This window comes from Grammomys surdaster, unplaced genomic scaffold, assembly GCF_004785775.1.
Source record: "Grammomys surdaster isolate TR1022 unplaced genomic scaffold, NIH_TR_1.0 164, whole genome shotgun sequence".
Taxonomy (NCBI): Eukaryota; Metazoa; Chordata; class Mammalia; order Rodentia; family Muridae; genus Grammomys; species Grammomys surdaster.
The window spans coordinates 1,932,490-1,951,876 of record NW_021604612.1 but is presented as its reverse complement, the minus strand read 5'-3'; the positions used below and the strand labels follow the sequence as shown (position 1 = coordinate 1,951,876).

General features: G+C 50.9%; 1 protein-coding gene and 1 long non-coding RNA gene across 4 annotated transcripts in view; both read left to right on the top strand.

The window, feature by feature from the left end:
• Positions 1 to 5,384, top strand: part of Ssh1 (slingshot protein phosphatase 1) — a 55,264-nt gene extending 49,880 nt beyond the window's left edge. For all 3 annotated transcript variants that reach the window (XM_028765515.1, XM_028765516.1, XM_028765517.1), the window contains 2 exons: positions 54 to 609; positions 3,568 to 5,384. In XM_028765515.1, coding sequence (XP_028621348.1) covers positions 54 to 609; positions 3,568 to 4,785 — 1,774 coding nt within the window. In that variant the 3' untranslated portion in view covers positions 4,786 to 5,384. The remainder of the gene's footprint in view (positions 1 to 53; positions 610 to 3,567) is intronic.
• A 2,330-nt stretch (positions 5,385 to 7,714) lies between these two features.
• On the top strand, positions 7,715 to 10,236 carry LOC114619627. The gene is made up of 2 exons (XR_003711197.1): positions 7,715 to 8,321; positions 8,412 to 10,236. It is a non-coding gene; the product is annotated as an uncharacterized LOC114619627 (long non-coding RNA).
• Positions 10,237 to 19,387: the final 9,151 nt, after the last annotated feature.

The window sequence follows — 19,387 nt, the reverse complement described above, 5'->3', positions numbered from 1 at the left end:
CTAGGACCTGCTGGTGCTGCTCTCAGCTCACCTCCTGCCCTTTCTCCCCACAGCAAACAGCGGCATAACAAACTATGGCGCCAGCAGCCGGCAGATGACACTGACACTGTAGCAGAGCCCACTGAGTTCTTGCCAGAGACCTTGGATGGTGCCCTGGACACTCGGCTGCCCTGTTTGGATGATACCACCCACCCTGGGCTCCCGAGAAGCCTGGCCCCGGGAGGACCGTCTCTCCCCTGTTGTTTCCGAAGACTCTCGGACCCCCTCCTCCTTCCCCACCATGAGGATGTGGGTGACCTGGTCCACTTAGAGGATCTTGAGAAGGATGCTCTGTTAGAGGAGGAGGCTCAGCCAGTGGAGGTGCACAAGCTGGCTCAGCATCCCCAGGAAGGTACCCGGCTGTGTGAAAAGGATGTGAAAAGGAAACTTGAGTTTGGAAGCCCCAAAGCCCAAAGCGGCTCCTTGCCCCAGGCAGAGGAGCTGGAGAAGGATGGTGGCCCAAGAGCGGGGAGGTGGAGACGGGGCTCCACCCAGCTCGATAGAAGTTCACTGGACCAGGAAAACCTAAACAACAACAACAGCAAGAGAAGCTGTCCCGATGATTTTGAGGTAGGCTGGGGACCGTTGTGGGGAGCAGCGTGCCGTGGCACCCCTGCCCGACCTGTAGCCCTCTCTGTACAGTTCCCACTTCAGCCCGTAGAGTTGATTTCGGAGGGTGGGGGACTGCTATACCTGCGTGTGTAGCATGTGCCTGGCTAGTGCATACACCACATGTAGGGCACACCCACAGCTTGCAATACCCTCCTTATCTAAGGTGAGACTTCCGAGTCAGGTCATTATCCCGGATGACGCTGTTGATATGAGGTGTTCCAGATTCTTCTCACCGAACCCTCTATAGCCCCTCAACTCTCTTGTCTCAGACGGCTTTGAAACAAATCCCAGAGGTGTTGTCTCCTTCCTAAGTGGTCCCCTGTGACAGAATGATAGTGCGTGTGGGTTAGCTTCACCAGGCATTCCGTCTTCCGACTCGTGTCATTACTGAGTTCTCTGTGTCCCCCGTAGCTGCCATCCTTGAGGGGTGACGTGCAGTGTCCGTTAGCTACAACCTTCAGGCTGCTCAGAAAGTCGCTGGTCCCGGGCTCTGTCTTCCTTGGTTCAGCATCTGGGAGTGACCTAGAAGCAGGGCTGTCCTTGCAGAGGGTCAAGGGATCTGCTCTCTTGGGCTCTGCCCCTCGGGCACACCAAAGGCTTGGGACCAGGAACTTCGTGTACTCTGGCCATCCCTGCCACTCCATAGGCAGTGATGACTTGCAGTGGGGACACTGAGGTAGAATGTTGGTTTGTATTTAACATTGTGCTACAATGCTAAGCAAAAAAAAAAAAAAAAAAAAAAAAACCAGACCCAGCCACCCCAGGCGGCTCACTGCTGGCCTCTAAGTGATAAAATATGTTCCAGACCAAAGAGGAACTGCATGCCTCCCCCACTGCCCACCACTTCCCTCAGAGAAGACAGATGCCGCAAAACTCCTTTGTCTGGGACCGTCGTGCTGTGGTTAGCCCCAGTGGCCTGACCGTGAGTCACTACATGGTGACTTGGGTAAGGACTCAGCGGACTTGGCACCAGAACCTAGCAGGACTAGACCCAGACATGTACAGCCATTTGTGTGCCTAGCTTTTTTTATTGACTGTGGTATGTCAGGCTGGTGTGGGGTTCTGCTCTGTGTCTCTGAGCCCCATATGTATGGGGCAAAAGGAAGCTGAGCTTACTAGCAAGGGCACCAAAGGGGACAGAGCTTGGTGCAGAGGGGTGGCACATTATCCGTGGCCTGGTGGAGGGCAACTTGCTTGGCCCAGAATGAGGAGCAGAACAGCTGAACAGAGAGCTGTGATCTGTGTGAGGGACAGAGCTGTACTGTAAGAGCTGCCTGAGCCTCCCTGGCATGTCGGTGCAGCTGTGTGCCGTGTCCTGGACACACAGGAAAGCATAGGGGACTCTAAGCAGAGGCAGAGGTGACAGGCTAGGCTGGTGGGTAAGAACACAGCCTGGGAGCCTGAGTCTGGAGTTGGCTACACAGAGTGAGATTAGCCTCTTGGAATTGTGGAAAGAGGTCACCAAGGCTGCACTTGGAGCAAAATTATGAGAGACCCCACCCCCCAACCAGGCCTCTGCAAGGCTGCCTTTCCCAACAGCTGTGAGGTCTCACCGTCCGGCAGCTGGAAGAAGCTGGCTCCCCAGCCACCCTTACCCTTCTTACCTCCTTAACCGCCAATTACAGGGAAGGCAAAGAGAAGTCTTTGTCTTATTCACCGAGGCCCCAGTGACCAAAGGCAAGTCCCTTGGGAGACAGCATAACATGTAGTTAAGTATGTCTGAGTTTGTGTTGGAGGCAGTCCTAATACCATTTCTGCCCCTCTCTCCATCATGGCGACCATGGGTTCCTGGGAAGAGTTTCTGCTGTATTCAGACTGTAGTTACCCCCATGGCAAACTCTCTTGTCCAGGAGAACCCTCTTTCTTTCTTTCTTCCTTTTTTCCTTTTTCTTTCTTTCTTTCTTTCTTTCTTTTTTTTTTTTTTTTTTTTTGGTTTTTCGAGACAGGGTTTCTCTGTATAGCCCTGGCTGTCCTGGAACTCACTCTGTAGACCAGGCTGGCCTTGAACTTAGAAATCCACCTGCCTCTGCCTCCCAAGTGCTGGGATTAAAGGCGTGCGCCACCACCGCCCAGCTGAGAACCCTCTTTCTATGGTGCGGTCGGTGTCAATTCTGTTCGGTTCTTTCTTGTTTTTAACTCTAGTTGTTTTGTTTTTAAATCTTAACGTTAAATGGCGTCTCTGTGTGTGGTTAACGAATGCTAGTGGTCACGGAAGGCAGTGGCGCTGGAGATACCCTGGAGCTGGAGTTCCAGGCAGTCGTGAACTGTCTGGCATGGGTGCTGGGAACTGAACTCAGATCCTCTGGAAGGGCTGGAAGTGTTCTTAACCAGTGAGCTGCCTCTCCAGACCTATCAGTCTGTTCTGCTCGCCTGTGCCTGCACCCTGCTTTCCAGACCAGACCATGGCCAGGGAAGGGTCAGCCTGGTGGGTGGTAGAAATGGACAGAGAAGCAAGAAGTGGCATCCTGGGAGTCTCTGTCCCAGCCCTATGGCTTAAGGTTTGCCCAGGACACCATCTTGCCTTGTGGAAAGTCAAGACTGACATCTCTTACACTGCGCTAACTTCTGTTCATGATCCAGTGTGTCCACTAAAGGGTCTGTAATCATGAATAAATGAGATGAAAGCACTGCCGGAGGCAGGGGGATGGCGCATGCCTTTAATCCCAGCACTTGGGAGGCAGAGGCAGGCGGATTTCTGAGTTCGAGGCCAGCCTGGTCTACAGAGTGAGTTCCAGGACAGCCAGGGCTACACAGAGAAACCCTGTCTCAAAAAAGCAAAAAAAAAAAAGAAAAGAAAAAGAAAGAAAAAAGAAAGCACTGCCCCGCCACGGTGCCAACCCGTCACCCTCTTTGTGCTTTCCATCATCCACGTGGGATCACACTGCCTCACTGTGCTCTGTGCTCTGTCTCTTGCAGCGGGATGCCGCATTTGGAATCCTCAGCAAAGTGAAGCCTCCCTACACTTCCTGTGCCGACTGCATGTACCCCGCAGCTGGCGGGACTCCCGAGGCCTTCACGGAGCGGCATGAAGACCCCAGCTCCTCTGCCATCTGCACCCAGCCAACCTTCCTCCCCCACGTCACATCTTCCCCAGTGGCCCACTCGAGCAGCAGGTCCCGAGTTCCAGAGAGGCCGGCCTCTGGTCCAGCCAACACCTCTCCGTTCCTACTACCAGCAGGCTCCAAGAAGCCAGATGTCAGTAGCTCTGGGGCCGGGGCTGCCCCAGAACCACCAGCAAACCTTCTAGAGCCTTCCAGGGAGACTTCAAAGGCCCTTTCAAAATCTCTCCCGTTGAAGAATTCTCACTGTGATAAGAGCGTGGCCAGTACGGAAGCAGCGAGGGAAGAACCATCGCCTAAGAAAGATCCGAAGCCGGCTAAGGACCTGAGGCTTCTGTTCAGTAATGAGGTGGAGAAGCCGACGACCAATAGCTACCTGATGCAGCATCAGGAATCCATCATTCAGTTGCAGAAGGCGGGCCTGGTCCGAAAGCACACCAAAGAGCTGGAGAGGTTGAAGAGCCTGCCTTCAGACTCATCATCTACCTGCAGGGACAGTGCCACCAGCAGGCTGGAGGCCAGCATCCCCGAGGAGGGCCAGGAGCCTGCACATCCAGCCCCGTGCAGCCAAGCCGGGTCCGAAGAGAAACCCGTAGGAGGAACCTTGCAGAAGAGCCCGACATCTACTCTCCTCCGCCTAGATCACACCAGTAACTTCTCGAAAGACTTCCTGAAGACCGTGTGCTACACCCCCACCTCCTCCTCCATCAGCTCCAACCTGACCCGGAGCTCCAGCAGCGACAGCATCCACAGCGTCCGAGGGAAGCCAGGGCTGGTGAAACAGCGTGCCCAGGAGATCGAGACTCGGCTCCGCCTGGCCGGCCTCACCCTGTCGTCCCCGCTGAAACGGTCCCATTCCCTCGCCAAGCTGGGAAGTCTCAACTTCTCCACGGAGGACCTGTCCAGTGAGGCAGACACGTCCACCATCGCCGACTCGCAGGATGCCAAGTGCAGTCTCTCTTCCTTCTTGCCCGAACCCCAGGCTGCACCAAGGGATCCTGCTGCAACCTCCAAACCATCAGGGAAATCCGCCCCAGAAAACTTGAAAAGCCCGTTGAGGCTAAACAAAAGCTGACCGGCTTTCAGCTCTCTGAGGTTTTCATAATGTCCTGAGCTACTCTCACGTCTTGATTTTGAGTTAACAACTTCAGTCCTCTGAGCTTTCCCCACTGAGAGCCTGTGAGAGGGGACACAGGTCAGGGGGGGAGCCTGGGCAACCTGGAGACTGTCAGCCAGGAGTCCCGTTCAGATGTGTGCACACAGGCTGGGGCTGTGTCTCGGTTGTTAAAAGTATGTGCCTGACACGCACCAAGCCCTAGATTTGATTCCCTGGCAGCCCATAAAACCAGGCATGGTCGCGCACACTGAGATCCCAACACTGGAGGTGCAAGCAGAAGGATTAGAAGTTCAAAGTCATCTACATGATGAATTTTAGGCCAGCCTGGTGGAGAGAGGAAAAAAAAATGTGTGCATCTGTACAAACTACTCAGTTTGCAACATGTGAAGAGCCATGGTGGTAAGGTCACTGCAGCCCACGGTCCCGGTCATTCCGGTCCTCGAGGGAGAATCCTCAGAGGATAACACAAGGCCTACCTCTCTGCTCACTGTGCATTTTGTTTATAAAATAGTAACGTTCTGAGGAACAATGCTGTGTCCAGACGGGATTTTCCAAAAGAATTGGGGGTGGGGCTGGGGGATTGGGTTTTTGTGTTTTGTTTTTTTTGGGGGGAGGGGGTCGGCGCAGAAGTGTCAAGACTCTGAACCTGACCATCCTGAGAACAGCTAGGTGATCTCTCATCAGAGGAAGGCGCTTAGTGGCAGTGACTCATGTAAAATTCCATTCTGGTGCCCATGGTCTCGGATGCGGGTCCTCAGCTGCTGGCTTCAAGCTCACGTCACCCAGTCACAGAGAAGGCCCCGCTGAGCCTCTCCTGCTGCTAACAAGGCATCGTTGTGTTTGGGATTGGGATGACCTCATGTCCGGAGGTGGTGGGTCTGGGGTATGGAGCATCCCTCTGAGACGATGTAAGCCCCAGGCTCACTAGGAGCCCTCTTCACGTTTGCTGAGAGGACTGCCAGGTCAGCAACGGGTACTTTCTTACAGGCCCCTCCCCAGGAGCCACTCTGAGAGGAGTGTCTGTTGGAAAGCTGCACGGATGTTTACAGGTGTCTCTTTCCATGGGGAAAATAGAACACTGCTTCCTTGTCCCCGGCTCCCCCACGCTGTAATCATGGGGCACAGTATGACTGCAGGTTAGCTCAGTGAAGCAGGATGCTTGGGCTCTGGGTTCAAATACTGAGCCTCGCCTGATGCCCATCATGAAAAGGGTTTTGAAGAGAGACAAGCAGAGGCAGACGGCAGAAAGCCTTGACTTGGTGTTTGGCCAACGGTGGTCCACAGCCCTGTGAGATCACCATGGGCTCTGTTGATGTTTTGGGGTTTGGTTTTGGTTTTCTGAGACAGGGTTGCTCTGTAGATCAGGCTGGCCTCAAACTCAGAGATCTGCCTGTCTCTACTTCCTTAGTGCTGGGATTTACAATGTCTTCCTTCCTTCTTTCCTTCCTTCTTTCCTTCCTTCTCTCCTTCCTTCCTTCGTTCCTTTCAATCTCTCTGACACCCTGCCCACCGTCCTTCTGTTCTTTCTTTCTTTTTTTCTTTCTTTTTTTCTTTCTTGAATTTGAGACGAAGTCTCACAAGGTAGCCTCTCCTGTCTTGGAACTTTCTCTGTAGACCAAATAGGCCTCAAACTCAATGGAGATACATCTGCCTCTGCCTCTCAAGGGTTTTGTTTGTTTGTTTGTTTGTTTGTTTTTGTTTTTGAGGTAGACTCTCATCCTGTAGTTCAAGCTGGCTTCAGACTCAAAGCAGTCCTCTTGCCTCAGCCTCCCAAATGCTGAGATTACAGGTGTAATTCCATCATGCCCCAGGTTTGCTTGTTACATTTTTAAGGGTAAATGGCGTCGAGAGTTGTTGCACAGACTTCTGGTCTACGCTTAGGAGGTTGATGCAGGTCCGCCATGAGTTAAAGGCCAGGCTGGACCACAAAATGAGAGTCTACCTCAGAAGTAGTAAGTAACCTTGCCAGAGATGGTGTTACCTTCTTCGGATGTCTGCTGTGACCCTCGTAGAAAGCTTGCTGACTGATTTATGTGATGCCCCAGGGCTGCTTGTAACACTGCAGGAAGACGGGACGATTTGAAGGCTGTCTTTGCTCCTTGGATATCACAGACCAAATCCTTCCCTCCTACACTCCAAACTTGCCAGCCTGCCCCTTTACCTCTTGAGCGGATGGAGTCATTGTGGAGATGACCACAGCTCCGTCCTGCCGTTGGCTGGTTCAGCCAGACAGCTCAGTAAGACCACAAGTCTTCAAGGATATGGTCTGTTGTGCAAGTACACAGGCGGGGGTCCTCCCACACTGGTTAGAACGAACAGAGTCTCAAAACAGCCATCTTGGTGAATGCCCCGGGCATCTCCAGGAACCAGGCCAGTTCTCTTTTCATTCATATGGGGTCTTTATGACCTTTATGACCTTTGTCTCAGAACTTTTCTCCCTGGTGATCATCCACTTACTCCTGAAACCCTGTGGGTTTCTCCTACTCTTCCCTCAGCCAACAAAAGCAAAAAAAAAAAAGGCCAAGTTTAATATACATCGCCAAGTTCAATTTCACACGGTGGGTCAATTTTTGTGTCAAAATAATTACTTAGATTTGGTAATGATAGGCTTTCTGCTGTGTTTTTTTAATCCCATCTGTAGAGCAATGGGATTTTGAAAACTTCTCATTTTGAAAACCGTAATTTGTCCTGTTCTATTGAAAGAGTCAGGACAGAGCCGGGCAGTGGTGGTGCATGCCTTTAATCCCATGTGGTGCAGCACTTGAGAGGCAGAGGCAGGCGGATTTCTGAGTTCGAGGCCAGCCTGGTCTACAGAGTGAGTTACAGAACAGCCAGGGCTACACAGAGAAACCCTGTCTCAAAAAACCAAAAAAAAAAAAAAAAAAAAAAAAAGTCAGGACAGGAGGAGAATGAACTCAAGCAGGTCTCTGGCTCCTGGCAGACACCTGTCTTACAGGCACTGACAGATCATCGAACAGTGCGAACGCAGGGAGTAGCTCCCCAGCATTAGACCAAAATCCTTGGCATGCATGACGGCGGCGTCCATTCTTCCTGGAGGATTGGCTCTATCTGTAAACACAGTGAATTGGCATTTAACCGAAAGGCTTCTGTGAAACTATCCCGCTAAGCTAAGGCAGTGACAACTCCCATATTGTCTCAGGAAAAAATCTGTTCCAGCTAAGCTCGGTGACACACACTTGTGATGCACAGACGGGTGGGTCACTGAGTCCAGGGCTATGTAAACCCTGACACACTTCCCTCCCCCCAAAAAAAAATATTAACTTTGTAAGCTGCTCCATGGCTGGCTAATTTAGCCTTGTGTATAATCTTAGCAAGCAGCAGTACAAGGATTTATGCAGCGTAATCCACGAGTTCTGATGACTGCCAATTTCACTGAATGTCCTTGCTGAATGAAGAGCTTTCTACACAACTTGATGGCCCGGGAATTTTACAGACCCACTCAAAACCTGAACCATGTGGCGGCTTCCTGAAGCGTAAGAGAAATGATACTGGGCAGAGGGAGCGGGGTGGGGGGGAGTCAGAATGCCTGATGGCGTGAACTAAGAGCAAGGTGTCTTTCTCAGATCCCCCACCCCTTATTCTCAGTGCACAAGTCCTCCCAGCCACGCAAAGCTCATCCCCGTGGCTCGGCCATGCTGGTCTGTCACGGGTACCCAGATAGCTGCGCGGCTCTGCTCCCTTTGCTCAGCTGTTTGATCTAGCTGAAGATCCGGCCCAGCATCCTCTACCCTAGAAAAGCCCAGAGTGCTTTGCGCCTCAGGATGGAACCAAGTGTGGAGAGATCAGATGTTGACAACCACCCTGTACTTTTGTGGGCGCCCTTCTCAGGAACCACCCCGGAAGGCTTGCAAATCTCCTGGTCTTCGGGAACCATTTCTCCTTAGCGAGAACAAGATCACAAGAGACATCACACATCACCCCTTAAAAGAGTTACCGTCTACCGCCGGCAGTTATTGGTGTGAGAATTCATTTCCAACCCCAATGCGTTGGCTGACACTTAGCAGGGCTCTTGAGGCAGGTACAACCCTGGCTGACACTTAGACTTAGCAGGGCTCTTGAGACATGTACAACCCCTTCAGAGTAACCAGAGTACCTAGGACCACTTGCCTGACTCTAGCTGTGCAATCCAGAAGAGCCAGGGGGACTCCCAACTCCTCCCATGTTGGCTCCAATGTCACTGCTGGTGAGGGAGACTCTCGGTCCCACCCACCCTAGAGGCTAGGTTCCTGCTGACCATAAGACCAGATGAAGGTCATTGGTGTTTCCCTATCCAAAGCCCCTTGTTTTTGCTACTGTGGAGGTGTGATTGAGAGTCCAGTGTGCATGGAGATACGTATACATGTGTATATGCCTTGTGTATGCATTATACATACATATAAGTGAATCCTACTCGATCAGACCTGGTGTGTGCTGTTCCTTACCACATACTGTGTCCTCCAGCTTTTCAGGGAAGTCACCCCGGACCTATCTACAGAGGGGCCATCTGGCAAAGGGTGACCACCTCAGTTCCCTTTTGCAGTAGATACCACAGACCCTCCTTTGGTCCCTGTCTTAGACACAGCCTCTGCCACCCTGGCCTTTGGCCTTGCTGCATGAGAAGACAGCTGCTTCCCTCTCTACCCTGTAATTATTCTTTTACAATTGAGTGCCTTAATAATCGTTTACAAATACTGTGTATTTATGCGCAACCATTCAACTCTCATCTTTCATGGCCGGTCCTGCTGGTTAAGATAAGACGTGAGTGATTTCCTCCCTACCCCCATCCGCTTGTGTTAATCTGCTATGCAGTTGACACTGTGGGCCCCGACTATTCCTCAGAGCCTGCTAGAAACTCCGCTGCCGAGTCCCCACAGGCCATGCCTGCATCAGCACACACTGCAGCCTGAGGTAGCCGGTGATGAAGGATGGAATTTGGTTTGCCAGGCAGCCAAGGGGTGGTGCAGGCCCAGCTCTCCCTGAACCACAGCCCAAGACCTTCCCCTGAACCCCTCAAGGCCGCCCGCCCTCTGGTTTATAGAGGCTTGCCACCACCTAGCCCCTCTTCACACTCCCTCCTCCTCCTCTGCCTGTGTCCTGAGCTCCCTTATGAGTTAAGGGTACAGCATACCTCAGAGGAGCCTCGCCAGACCTCGTCCTTCACCTTTCAAAGGCCGCCGGCGCTGGGTTCCCTCGTCGGATTACAACTTTGACCTGTTGGTTTTTTTTTTTTTTTGGTATTGTTTTTCTTCCTTTTTTAAAAAAATATATATTTAAAAGGCAGTATCTTTTGTACTGTGAATTTTCAGTAGAAGAGGCATAGTGCACTTTTGTTTTTTACTTCTGTTGGTGTGTACTGTATATATAGTCTGCGTGCTTCTCGTGATGAGAATAAACACTTTCTTTATAATGTCCGGTGAGTGCCTGTCTGTACAGGGCTTTGCCTCTAGTTCTCGCTAGGACGTCCAGTGTGCTCTTCCCCTATGATTACTGTGAGCACCTTTGGTTTTTAGATTTCTTGTACCCATTAACTTCAATGCTCTTCTCAACAATTGCAGGAGACTTGGAGGAACAGTGCTGGCGCCACCCCAGAGTTCTCCTTTCCAGTTCCATTGCCTGTGGCTGGGATTGGACAAATTGAAATCAAGCTGGACCTGGTGGTGCCCACCTTTAATCCTAGGCAGAGGCAGGCAGATGTCTCAGCCCAAAGCCAGCCTGGTCTACACAGTGACTTCCAGGCCAGCCAAGGCTACAGAGTGGTCCTGTATCAAAACAAATACCATACCCCCCCCCAAAAAAAAAAACGCTAAAAGTATAAAGCATCTTGAGTCCTTAGCATATAATTGCAGAGGTCTCTGCGCTGGGTTAGGTGCATTGCTTGCTTCTGGGGTCCAAGGCAAGGCAATCTGTCATAAAGGGAAACCGCTGGAAATAGCTGCCGGGAGGGACCAGAATGGTCCCCAGTATCCACCTGAAGGATACAACCCCAGTGACCCAGCGCTCTTCCCTTAGTCCTCACCTCTCAAAGTTAACATCAGCTGTTAACTCACCACGTAGCCTTTGAGACACAATTTAAGGTCCCAAACGCAATACCTGGTCACTGAAGAAGTCAGGCTGTCATGTCTTAAAATTGCCTGGTCCTAGCTGTGCAGTGCAGAAGAGCCAGGTGTACTCCCACTCTTCCTCCACGTTGGCTGCAACGGTCACTGCTGGTGAGGGAGTCTCTCGGTCCCACCCTCTCAACTTAAAGATTAGGTATACCAGACATTCTGGACCTGCTGTGTGCACGGGAGGACCCAGAGTCCAGCACTCCGATGCTGAAGTTCATCAGGTCATTCTTAATTTATCTCTCAACTGGGCTCACAAGAGACCGATGGATGTAGATGTATGACCTCACCACAGTGAAGCTGACACACGAACGGCCCTGGATCAATCAAAACTAACAGAATAATTTAATGTGAAAGCTAAGAGAAAGGTTAACCAGGCATGGGGATGCTTGCCCACAACCCCAGGACCAGGACCAGTGCTAAGTGTTATCCTTGGCACTTAGCAAGTTTGAAGCCAGCCTAGAATGCACGAGTCCTTGTTTCAAAAAAGAAAAAAAGCTGGCTGGGGCGGAGCTGGGTATGGAGGCTCACAGCTGCAACGCCAGCACTTGGGAGGTTGAGGCAAGAGGAGTGTCTTGAGATTCAAGCCAGTCGGGGTTTGTAGTCCTGCACAAAATGTCATGACCAAGAAGCAAGTTGCAGAGGAAAGGCTTTATTCAGCTTACACTTCCACATTGCTGTTCATCACTGAAGGAAGTCAGGACAGGAACTCACACAGGGCAGGAACCTGGAGGCAGGAGCTGATGCAGATAGGCCATGGAGAGGTGCTGCTAACTGGCTTGCTCCCGCTGGCTTGCTCAGCTTGCTTTCTTGTAGAACCCAGGACCACCAGTCCAGGGATGGCCCCGCCCACAATGGGCTGGGCCCTCCACCGTTGATCACTAATTGAGAAAATGCCTTACAGCTGGATCTCGTGGAGGCATTTCCTCAACGGAGGCTCCTTTCTCTGTGATAACTCCAGCTGAGTCAAATTGACACACAAAACCAGCCAGTACACTAGGCTACAAACGGAGACTCAAGTTATGGCCTGGCACAGAACAATCCTCCTGCCTCAGCCTCCCAAGTGCTGGCATTGCAGCTGTGAGCCTCCGTACCCAGCTCTGGCCCCAGGCACCCTTTTCTCTGTTTTGTTTTGGTTTGTTTGGTTTTTTTGTTTGTTTGTTTTTTTTGGTTTTTCGAGACAGGGTTTCTCTGTGTAGCCCTGGGCTGTCCTGGAACTCACTCTGTAGACCAGGCTGGCCTCGAACTCAGAAATCCACCTGCCTCTGCCTCCCAAGTGCTGGGATTAAAGGCGTGCACCATCACTGCCCAGCTGCCTTTTCTCTTTTTGAAACAAGGACTTGTGTATCCCAGGCTGGCTTCAAATTTGCTAAGTAGCCAAGGATAACGTTCAACTCCTGGTCGTGGGGTCATGGGCAACGTACTCCCTTAACATGCAGTCCCTTAATTCCACTCCAGACAGAAAAAGGCTAGAAAGGAGGGAGGCCGGACTCTCATATGGATCAAACTGTAACACTGACCTCTTAAATGTGGCTTTTATAAACTAAAAAAAAAAAAAAGATTTTAGGATTTTATCATACATGTAGGTGTTTTGCTCACATGTATGTCTGTGCACCACATGTGTGCCTGAAATGAGTGAGCCAGCATGTGAGTGCTGGGAGCCTATCCCCAGTCCTCTGTCAGAACAACAGATGCTCTGAACTGTCCAGCCATCTCTCCAGCTTCCTCTCAAATGCCAAGAGATACGAGCATGGGGCTCACAGTTCCCTGGGCTCCAGCCCCAAATCAATCTAAGACAGCGGTTGTTAATTTGTGAGTCCAGACCCCTTTTTGGGGACTGAACAACCCTTTCACAGGGGTTGACTATCAGCTGTCCTGCATATCAGAGACTTACATTATGATTCATAACAGTAGCAAAATCACAGTTACAAAGTAACAACGAGGGGCTGGTGAGATGGCTCAGGGGTTAAGAGCGCTGACTGCTCTTCCAGAGGTCATGAGTTCAATTCCCAGCAACATGGTGGCTCACACCCATTGGTAATGGGATCTGATGCCCTCTTATGGGGTGTCTGAAGACAGCAACAGTGTACTTAGATATAATATATAAATAAAAACCTTGTGGCCGGAGCCAGAGGGAGAAAGGAAGGGGGAAAAAACAAAGTAACAATGAAATAATTTTATGGCTGGGGGTCACCACAACGTGAAGAACTGTGTTAAAGGGTCCTTAACATTAGGAGGATTGAGAGCAACTGGTCCAGGGACAGATCCCAGCATTATGTATTTTTCCCATAATGCACTGGGAAAACTGATAGCCATATTAAGAAACCACTGAAATAACAAAATACTGGAGGCTTATGCTCTACTAGTTACAACCACATTCTATACATTCCTTGAGACAACACCCACAGCCATGCACACACACACCCAACAGCATGTGGGTGTTCTCAAGACCAGATCACCTGTGTGCTCCAAACCCTGCAAGAACATCCTTCAGTCGGCCACCTCAGCCACAAGTTTATCTGCAAAGTAACCGTCCCAGGGCTGGCTGGATACAATCCCAGATCACACCTGCAGTACAAGAGGTTTTTTTTCCCAGGAAGAAACCTGGTGTTTGTTTAAACCTAAGGATGCTATTCAAGGCCCCTCCCCCCCCCATACACGCACATGAGTGTTTTCCTCATATATCTGAGTGCATGTATGTCTTTGTGCTTGATGCCCAAGGAGGCCAGAAGAGGGCATCAATCTCCTAGAGCTGGAGTTACAGATGATTGTGTGTTAGTTAGCCACCAGGACTAGACATAAGCCAGGTCTGCAGAAAAGCAGCCATGCCCTCAGCCTTGGAGCCATCTTTAATGCCCCTGATGCCTGTTCGTATGTAGTGGGAAGATGGACCAAGGACCTTCAGCATTACAGAAATCGGCACCTCTTCATGCTCCATGCTCCTTGGCTGCACCCCTCCAAAATGTTCTTTACCGTGTGTGTGTGTGTGTGTGTGTGTGTGTGTGTGTGTGTGTTTAAAGATTTATTTATTTATTCTTTTTTTTTTTTTTTTTGGTTTTTTTGAGACAGGGTTTCTCTGTGTAGCTCTGGCTGGCCTCGAACTCAGAAATCCACCTGCCTCTGCCTCCCAAGTGCTGGGATTAAAGGCATGAGCCACCACCGCCCGACTAAGATTTATTTATTTTATGTATATGAGCACTTTGTAGCTGTCTCCAGCCACACCAAAAGAAGATGTCAGATCCCATTACAGATGGTTGTGAGCCACCGTGTGGTTGCTGGGAATTGAACTCGTGCGTGGCCCTTGGAAGAACAGTCTAGTGCTCTTAACCACTGAACCATCTCTCTGGCCCAGTATCCACTGTGTTTTAAGGGGAAACTGCCTATGTCTAAGGTAGACATGTAAAAGAACCCAGTTTCCGCCTGACATTCCTTTTTTAGTAAACCGTTCCAGCAAATAAAAATATTCGTTGGCATCTTATTTATTTATTAGCTCCCGAGCCAGAGGAGGACATACCTGCATCTGGTACTGAAAGCCCGATTCTCAAGCCTGGGATGTGACTAGGGGGTCTATCTAGTGCTTTTCTAGCATGTCCAAGGCTGGACTTCAACCCTCAGCATTCTGGGCAGATAGTAACTCGTATGTGGTGTCATGTGCCTATATGCCTAGCGATGAGGAGGTGGATGCAGGAGGATCAAAATTTTGAGCTCATCCTTGGCTACACAGTGAGTTCAAGGCCAGCCTGAGCTACATGAGATCATCTTGTCCCAGAGGCTGAGAAGCCCACTTGCCTCTGCCCACCTTCTTGGAGATGTAAAAAAAAGCCAGGAACAGTTCAAAGACCCGGAAGCATCGAGCTGATAGGGAGAGTCACAGTAGTGACAAGGCCTGACAGGGAACAACTTAAGGACAGGAGAGAACTGAGGACTCAAGAATGGTGGTGCCTATCTGTAACCCCAGCACTTGGGAGGGGGAAACAGGAAGACCAGAAATCTAATGCCCACCTTGGCTATGGATTCAGGCCAGCCTGGGCTACATGAGACTCTATTGCAAGATTTTTTGTTATAAGATATATTCTGGCACAATTGGGTGGTGGGGTGGGGGTGGATGCCTTTAATTCCAATACTTAGGAGGCAGAGGTAGGTGGATCTTTGTGTTTGAGGTCAGCCAGGGTTCTATAGTGAGTTCAGGCCAGCTAAGACTACATAGTGAGACCCTTTCTTAAACATAGCAACAGAAAAGAGAGAAAGAAAAGGGGGGGGGGGTCTTCTCCCCAAAGTTCTGTATCAGAGCCAAGTTTCCTATGGTTCTTGAACTTGAATATCCAAGTAGGACCACACACACGTGCATCCTGGTACTGGGGAGACTGAGGCAGGGGGATCCTAAATTCAAAGTTAGCCTGGTTTCCATACTAAGACCCTGTCTCAACAAAACAGCTGTGCACACAAATGCAGTGAAGACAGAGCTACCGACAGGGCCAGCCATGTCAGCTCATGTGAGGATTGCTAATAATACATGCAGAACTCCCCCCAGGCGCATGCTTTGTGCTGTATGGCTGCGAGGACTGAAGCAGGAGGATTATGAGTTTGAAACAAGCCTGGGCTACATGGGGAAATCCTTTTTCTTTTCTTTTCTTTTTGTTTTGTTTTTGTTTTTTGTTTTTGTTTGTTTGTTTTTGTTTTGTTTTTTTGAGACAGAGTTTCTCTGTGTAGCACTGGCTGTCCTGGAACTCACTCTGTAGACCAGGGTGGCCTCGAACTCAGAAATCCGCCTGCCTCTGCCTCCCAAGTGCTGGGATTAAAGGCGTGTACCACCACTGCCCAGTGGGAAATCCTATTTTTAAAATACACACACACATATCACAGGATAGCCAGGACTATACAGAGAAACCCTGTCTCAGCCCCCCAAAATACACACACACACACACACAGAGAGAGAGAGAGAGAGAGAGAGAGAGAGAGAGAGAGAGAGAGAGAATATCCCTGAGTAATGAGCACATAGTGGTTCCGACATAAGTCGTCCTTCAAGGACAAGCTATAATGATCTAAGGACAGTAGGTGGCCCATTCACTGACCAGATCCTCTGCTTCCTGTTTCCTTGTTACCTTTAAGGACCAAGAGGCACAAACGCGGGGTCCCTGGAGGAGCAGCCCTTAGCAGGGATGTGCACACCTCCACCCAGACAGACCCCATCCAAAGTATAGGATCTGCCATTCTCTAGAACCAGAGAGCCAGGTCCTGGGCAGTTCTTCCCAGAGGACTCCTTAGGAGGGGAACAGGGTAGCCTGGGAGCGTGGGCTTGGCCCTGCTGCAGTCCAGCGGCAGAGGCACATCCTGTTCTGCGGTTGCCATGGTATATCCGAAAACATCTGCCACAACACAAGGCTGGGGTGGCGCCTGGCAGCAGAGCTCTGGCCCAAGAAGGGCTTGGGCGGGCTGGGCACCAGACTGAGCAAGGCCTGCAGCTGGGCAGGGATTAGGAAAACTTCCCTGATCTCCCACATGCATGTGCATAGTTTGTGTACACACACACACACACACACACACACACACACACACACACGGTTATCTGGGAGGCAGGGCTAGCTGCATATCTAGCCCGTACAGATTTCCTGAAGGATTCTCAATTCTCTATTTTTGGTTTTGTTTGGGGATTTTTTTTTCTTTTTGCTTGCTTTTTTTTTTTTTTTTTAATGTTTCGTTTGGATTTGCTGTTCGGAGAGACGGTCTCCTGTAGTCAGGTTGGCCTAGAATTTGTTCCGTAGCTGAGGATGACGAGGATGACCTTGGACTCCTGATCCTCCTGCCTCCACCTTCCCCAGTGCTGGAGCTGCTGTCTGCACCACCGCCATGCCTGGCTGCCTTTGTGTTTATTAGGTATTATTTTATGTGTATGGCTATTTTGCTGGTGTGTACGTGTGTGTATACCTGGAACACTCAGAGGCCAAAGGCTGGCATCAGATCCTTTGGAATTGGAGTTAGAGACAGTCATGAGCCTCCGTGTGGATGCTGGGAATCAAATTCAGGACCTCTGCAAGAGCAGCCAGTATCTCAACAGCTGAGTCATCTTTCCTGCTTCCTGGCTGCCTTTTTTCTTTTTCTTTTAATCTTGTTTTTATATTGGTGTTTGGGACAAAGTCTCACCCCATTGTAACCCAGGCTGGCTTCAAGCCTATAGTAATTACCCTGCCTCAGCCTTCCTGGGGTTGGCTTTATGGATGCTACCACACCCAGTCCTGATTCTCTGTTTTCTTCTTTGAAACCCAGAGAGGAGATCCTGAGTCAGGCCAGAGGCTTCCTGACTTCCGGCCCCGGACCAGCTCCTGGCTACGCCCACAGAACTTCCTACCCCTTCGGCTCCCTCTGATGGAACTCCCTGCCCTGTTGTCATAGGAGCTGCTGTTGTTTCTCATGAATAGCCCATAAAATACAGTCTTGGTGACAGTCAGTTGTGGGGTACAGAGGAGTGAGCCTGAGCCAGGAGGACCCGGTGTCTGAGGAGCTTTACACACCGGCAGAGTCTATGGGAGTCCCTGGCGTGGAGGGGCTCTGCACAGATCTCTGAAACTAGATGGCTGGCTAAGTGAGTTGACCCCATGTGACGAACTGGTGTCACAGGTATTAGTGACACGTCTTCTAAAAGAGAACACCAACACACACACACACACACACACACTAAGGTTACATGAATATGCAAAGTGGATTTTCTTTGGAGGCGGGAAGGAGACGGATTGAACCCAGGGCCTCACACAGGCTAGGTAGCCTCCTTAGTTTTCTGTCTTGGAAAAAGTGTCCGGGTTAGCCTTGAGACCCCAATCATCCAGCCTTAGCCACCCCATTAGGTTGGGGATCTAATCCCTTACGGGCCTGCACCACTAAAGCTACAGCCCATAATGTCCCAGTCCCATCCCTTTGCTGTTTTTCTAGGTACTGGAAGTCCTCTGTGGCTCCTGAAGCCACAGGCAATCCTCACTCTAAGAAGCCTTGGTGAGCTGGGGCGGTGGCTACTCTCTGCTCCCCAAGTCTGTGTCCTGTCTGTTGGGCTGTGTTTCTGGGTTCAGAAGGTCTCTTGTCCACTCTACTGACCCTCTCGAGAAGCCTGTGGAAGTGTAGGCTGGCTAGTTTTGTCATACTGGCACAAGCTAGAGTCATCTGAAAGGAGGGAACCTCCGTTGAAAAAGTGCCTCCGTAATATCCAACTGTAGGGACACAGATTTTTGGAAAGCACTGTATCTCCCAGTGTATGCCCCGAACATCCTCACCCCGAGATTTTCCCCATTGGGGCTTTTCCTGTCTTTCCAGCTCAGGTGGACACAAGGTGGCCTTTGGTGCTGACCATGCTGGAGACCAGTCGTTCTCCGGCAGAGCTCCTCAGGATGGATGGTGACAGCAGTGTGGGGAGGACCTGGGAGAGAGTAGAGACCCTCCAAAGGTGGCTCAAGGGGACCCAGTTTCTTGGACAGGAGAGTGGGAATCAACCGGCCAGCATGATCCCTGTCATGTGACTGTGGCCAAGTCCCTCCATCATTCTGAGTGATGCTTCCTGCGTGGGGACGCTGGCATCACCGGTGGCGGCATGAATATTGGAAAGTGTGCAGAGTGTGAAGCATACAGTAAGCGCTCCATAAGTGCACCAGTCTCTGCTGCCCCTCCTGTGGGAGATGGTGGCCTAGAGAGAGCCCGTCTCTTGCTGGTTCCAGCAGAACCCTAACCATTCTCCCTGCAGCCCAGCTGTGCTTAGGGTGGATTAGACAGTGTGTGTGTGTGTGTGTGTGTGTGTGTGTGTGTGTGTGTCTCCCTGGTCTGGGGACGGGCTGCACACAGGTGGGGGAGCACTTTCCCCAGTGATTACAAGTGCTTTGCTGGTTCACACCTCCAGTCCTCAAAACGCCTGCAGAACAGAAGCCCCCGTGTTCTCCTGTATTTTACACCTAAGGAAACTGAGGCTCCCAGGGCGTGAAATCCCTCACCCATGTTCAGGGGAGTGGGGCAACTCTGCCCCAGACCAGGTCTATATCCAGAAAGGGATACATAGTATGCCCTAGGGTGGTGGGAAGACCAGCTGTCCTCCAGGAGCCCCAAACATAAGGGAAGAGGGGAGCCAGTGCCAGCAGCATTGGGGCTCGTGACAGCATTGGCAGCTTACAAAAGAAAGCAGGAGAGAGTTTTGGTACCCTCAAAGCAGCACACATCCCTGTAGGCCACACCTACTGGCCTCCTGGCCTTGCCTGTAGCCCATGCCTTACTTGGATCTGCAGAGGATGTGGACTGGAGCTGCAGGCTGGCTGTGAGGTCCTCGGGACTATCTTTAGTCTCTCACACGTCAGCATCACACGCATCTCAGCTTCCTCCCCTCCCCAGAGGACCCCACACATCGGCATCACAACAGGCATACACACACATACACCACACACACACCCACACCACACACCACACACACTACACACACACACACACAT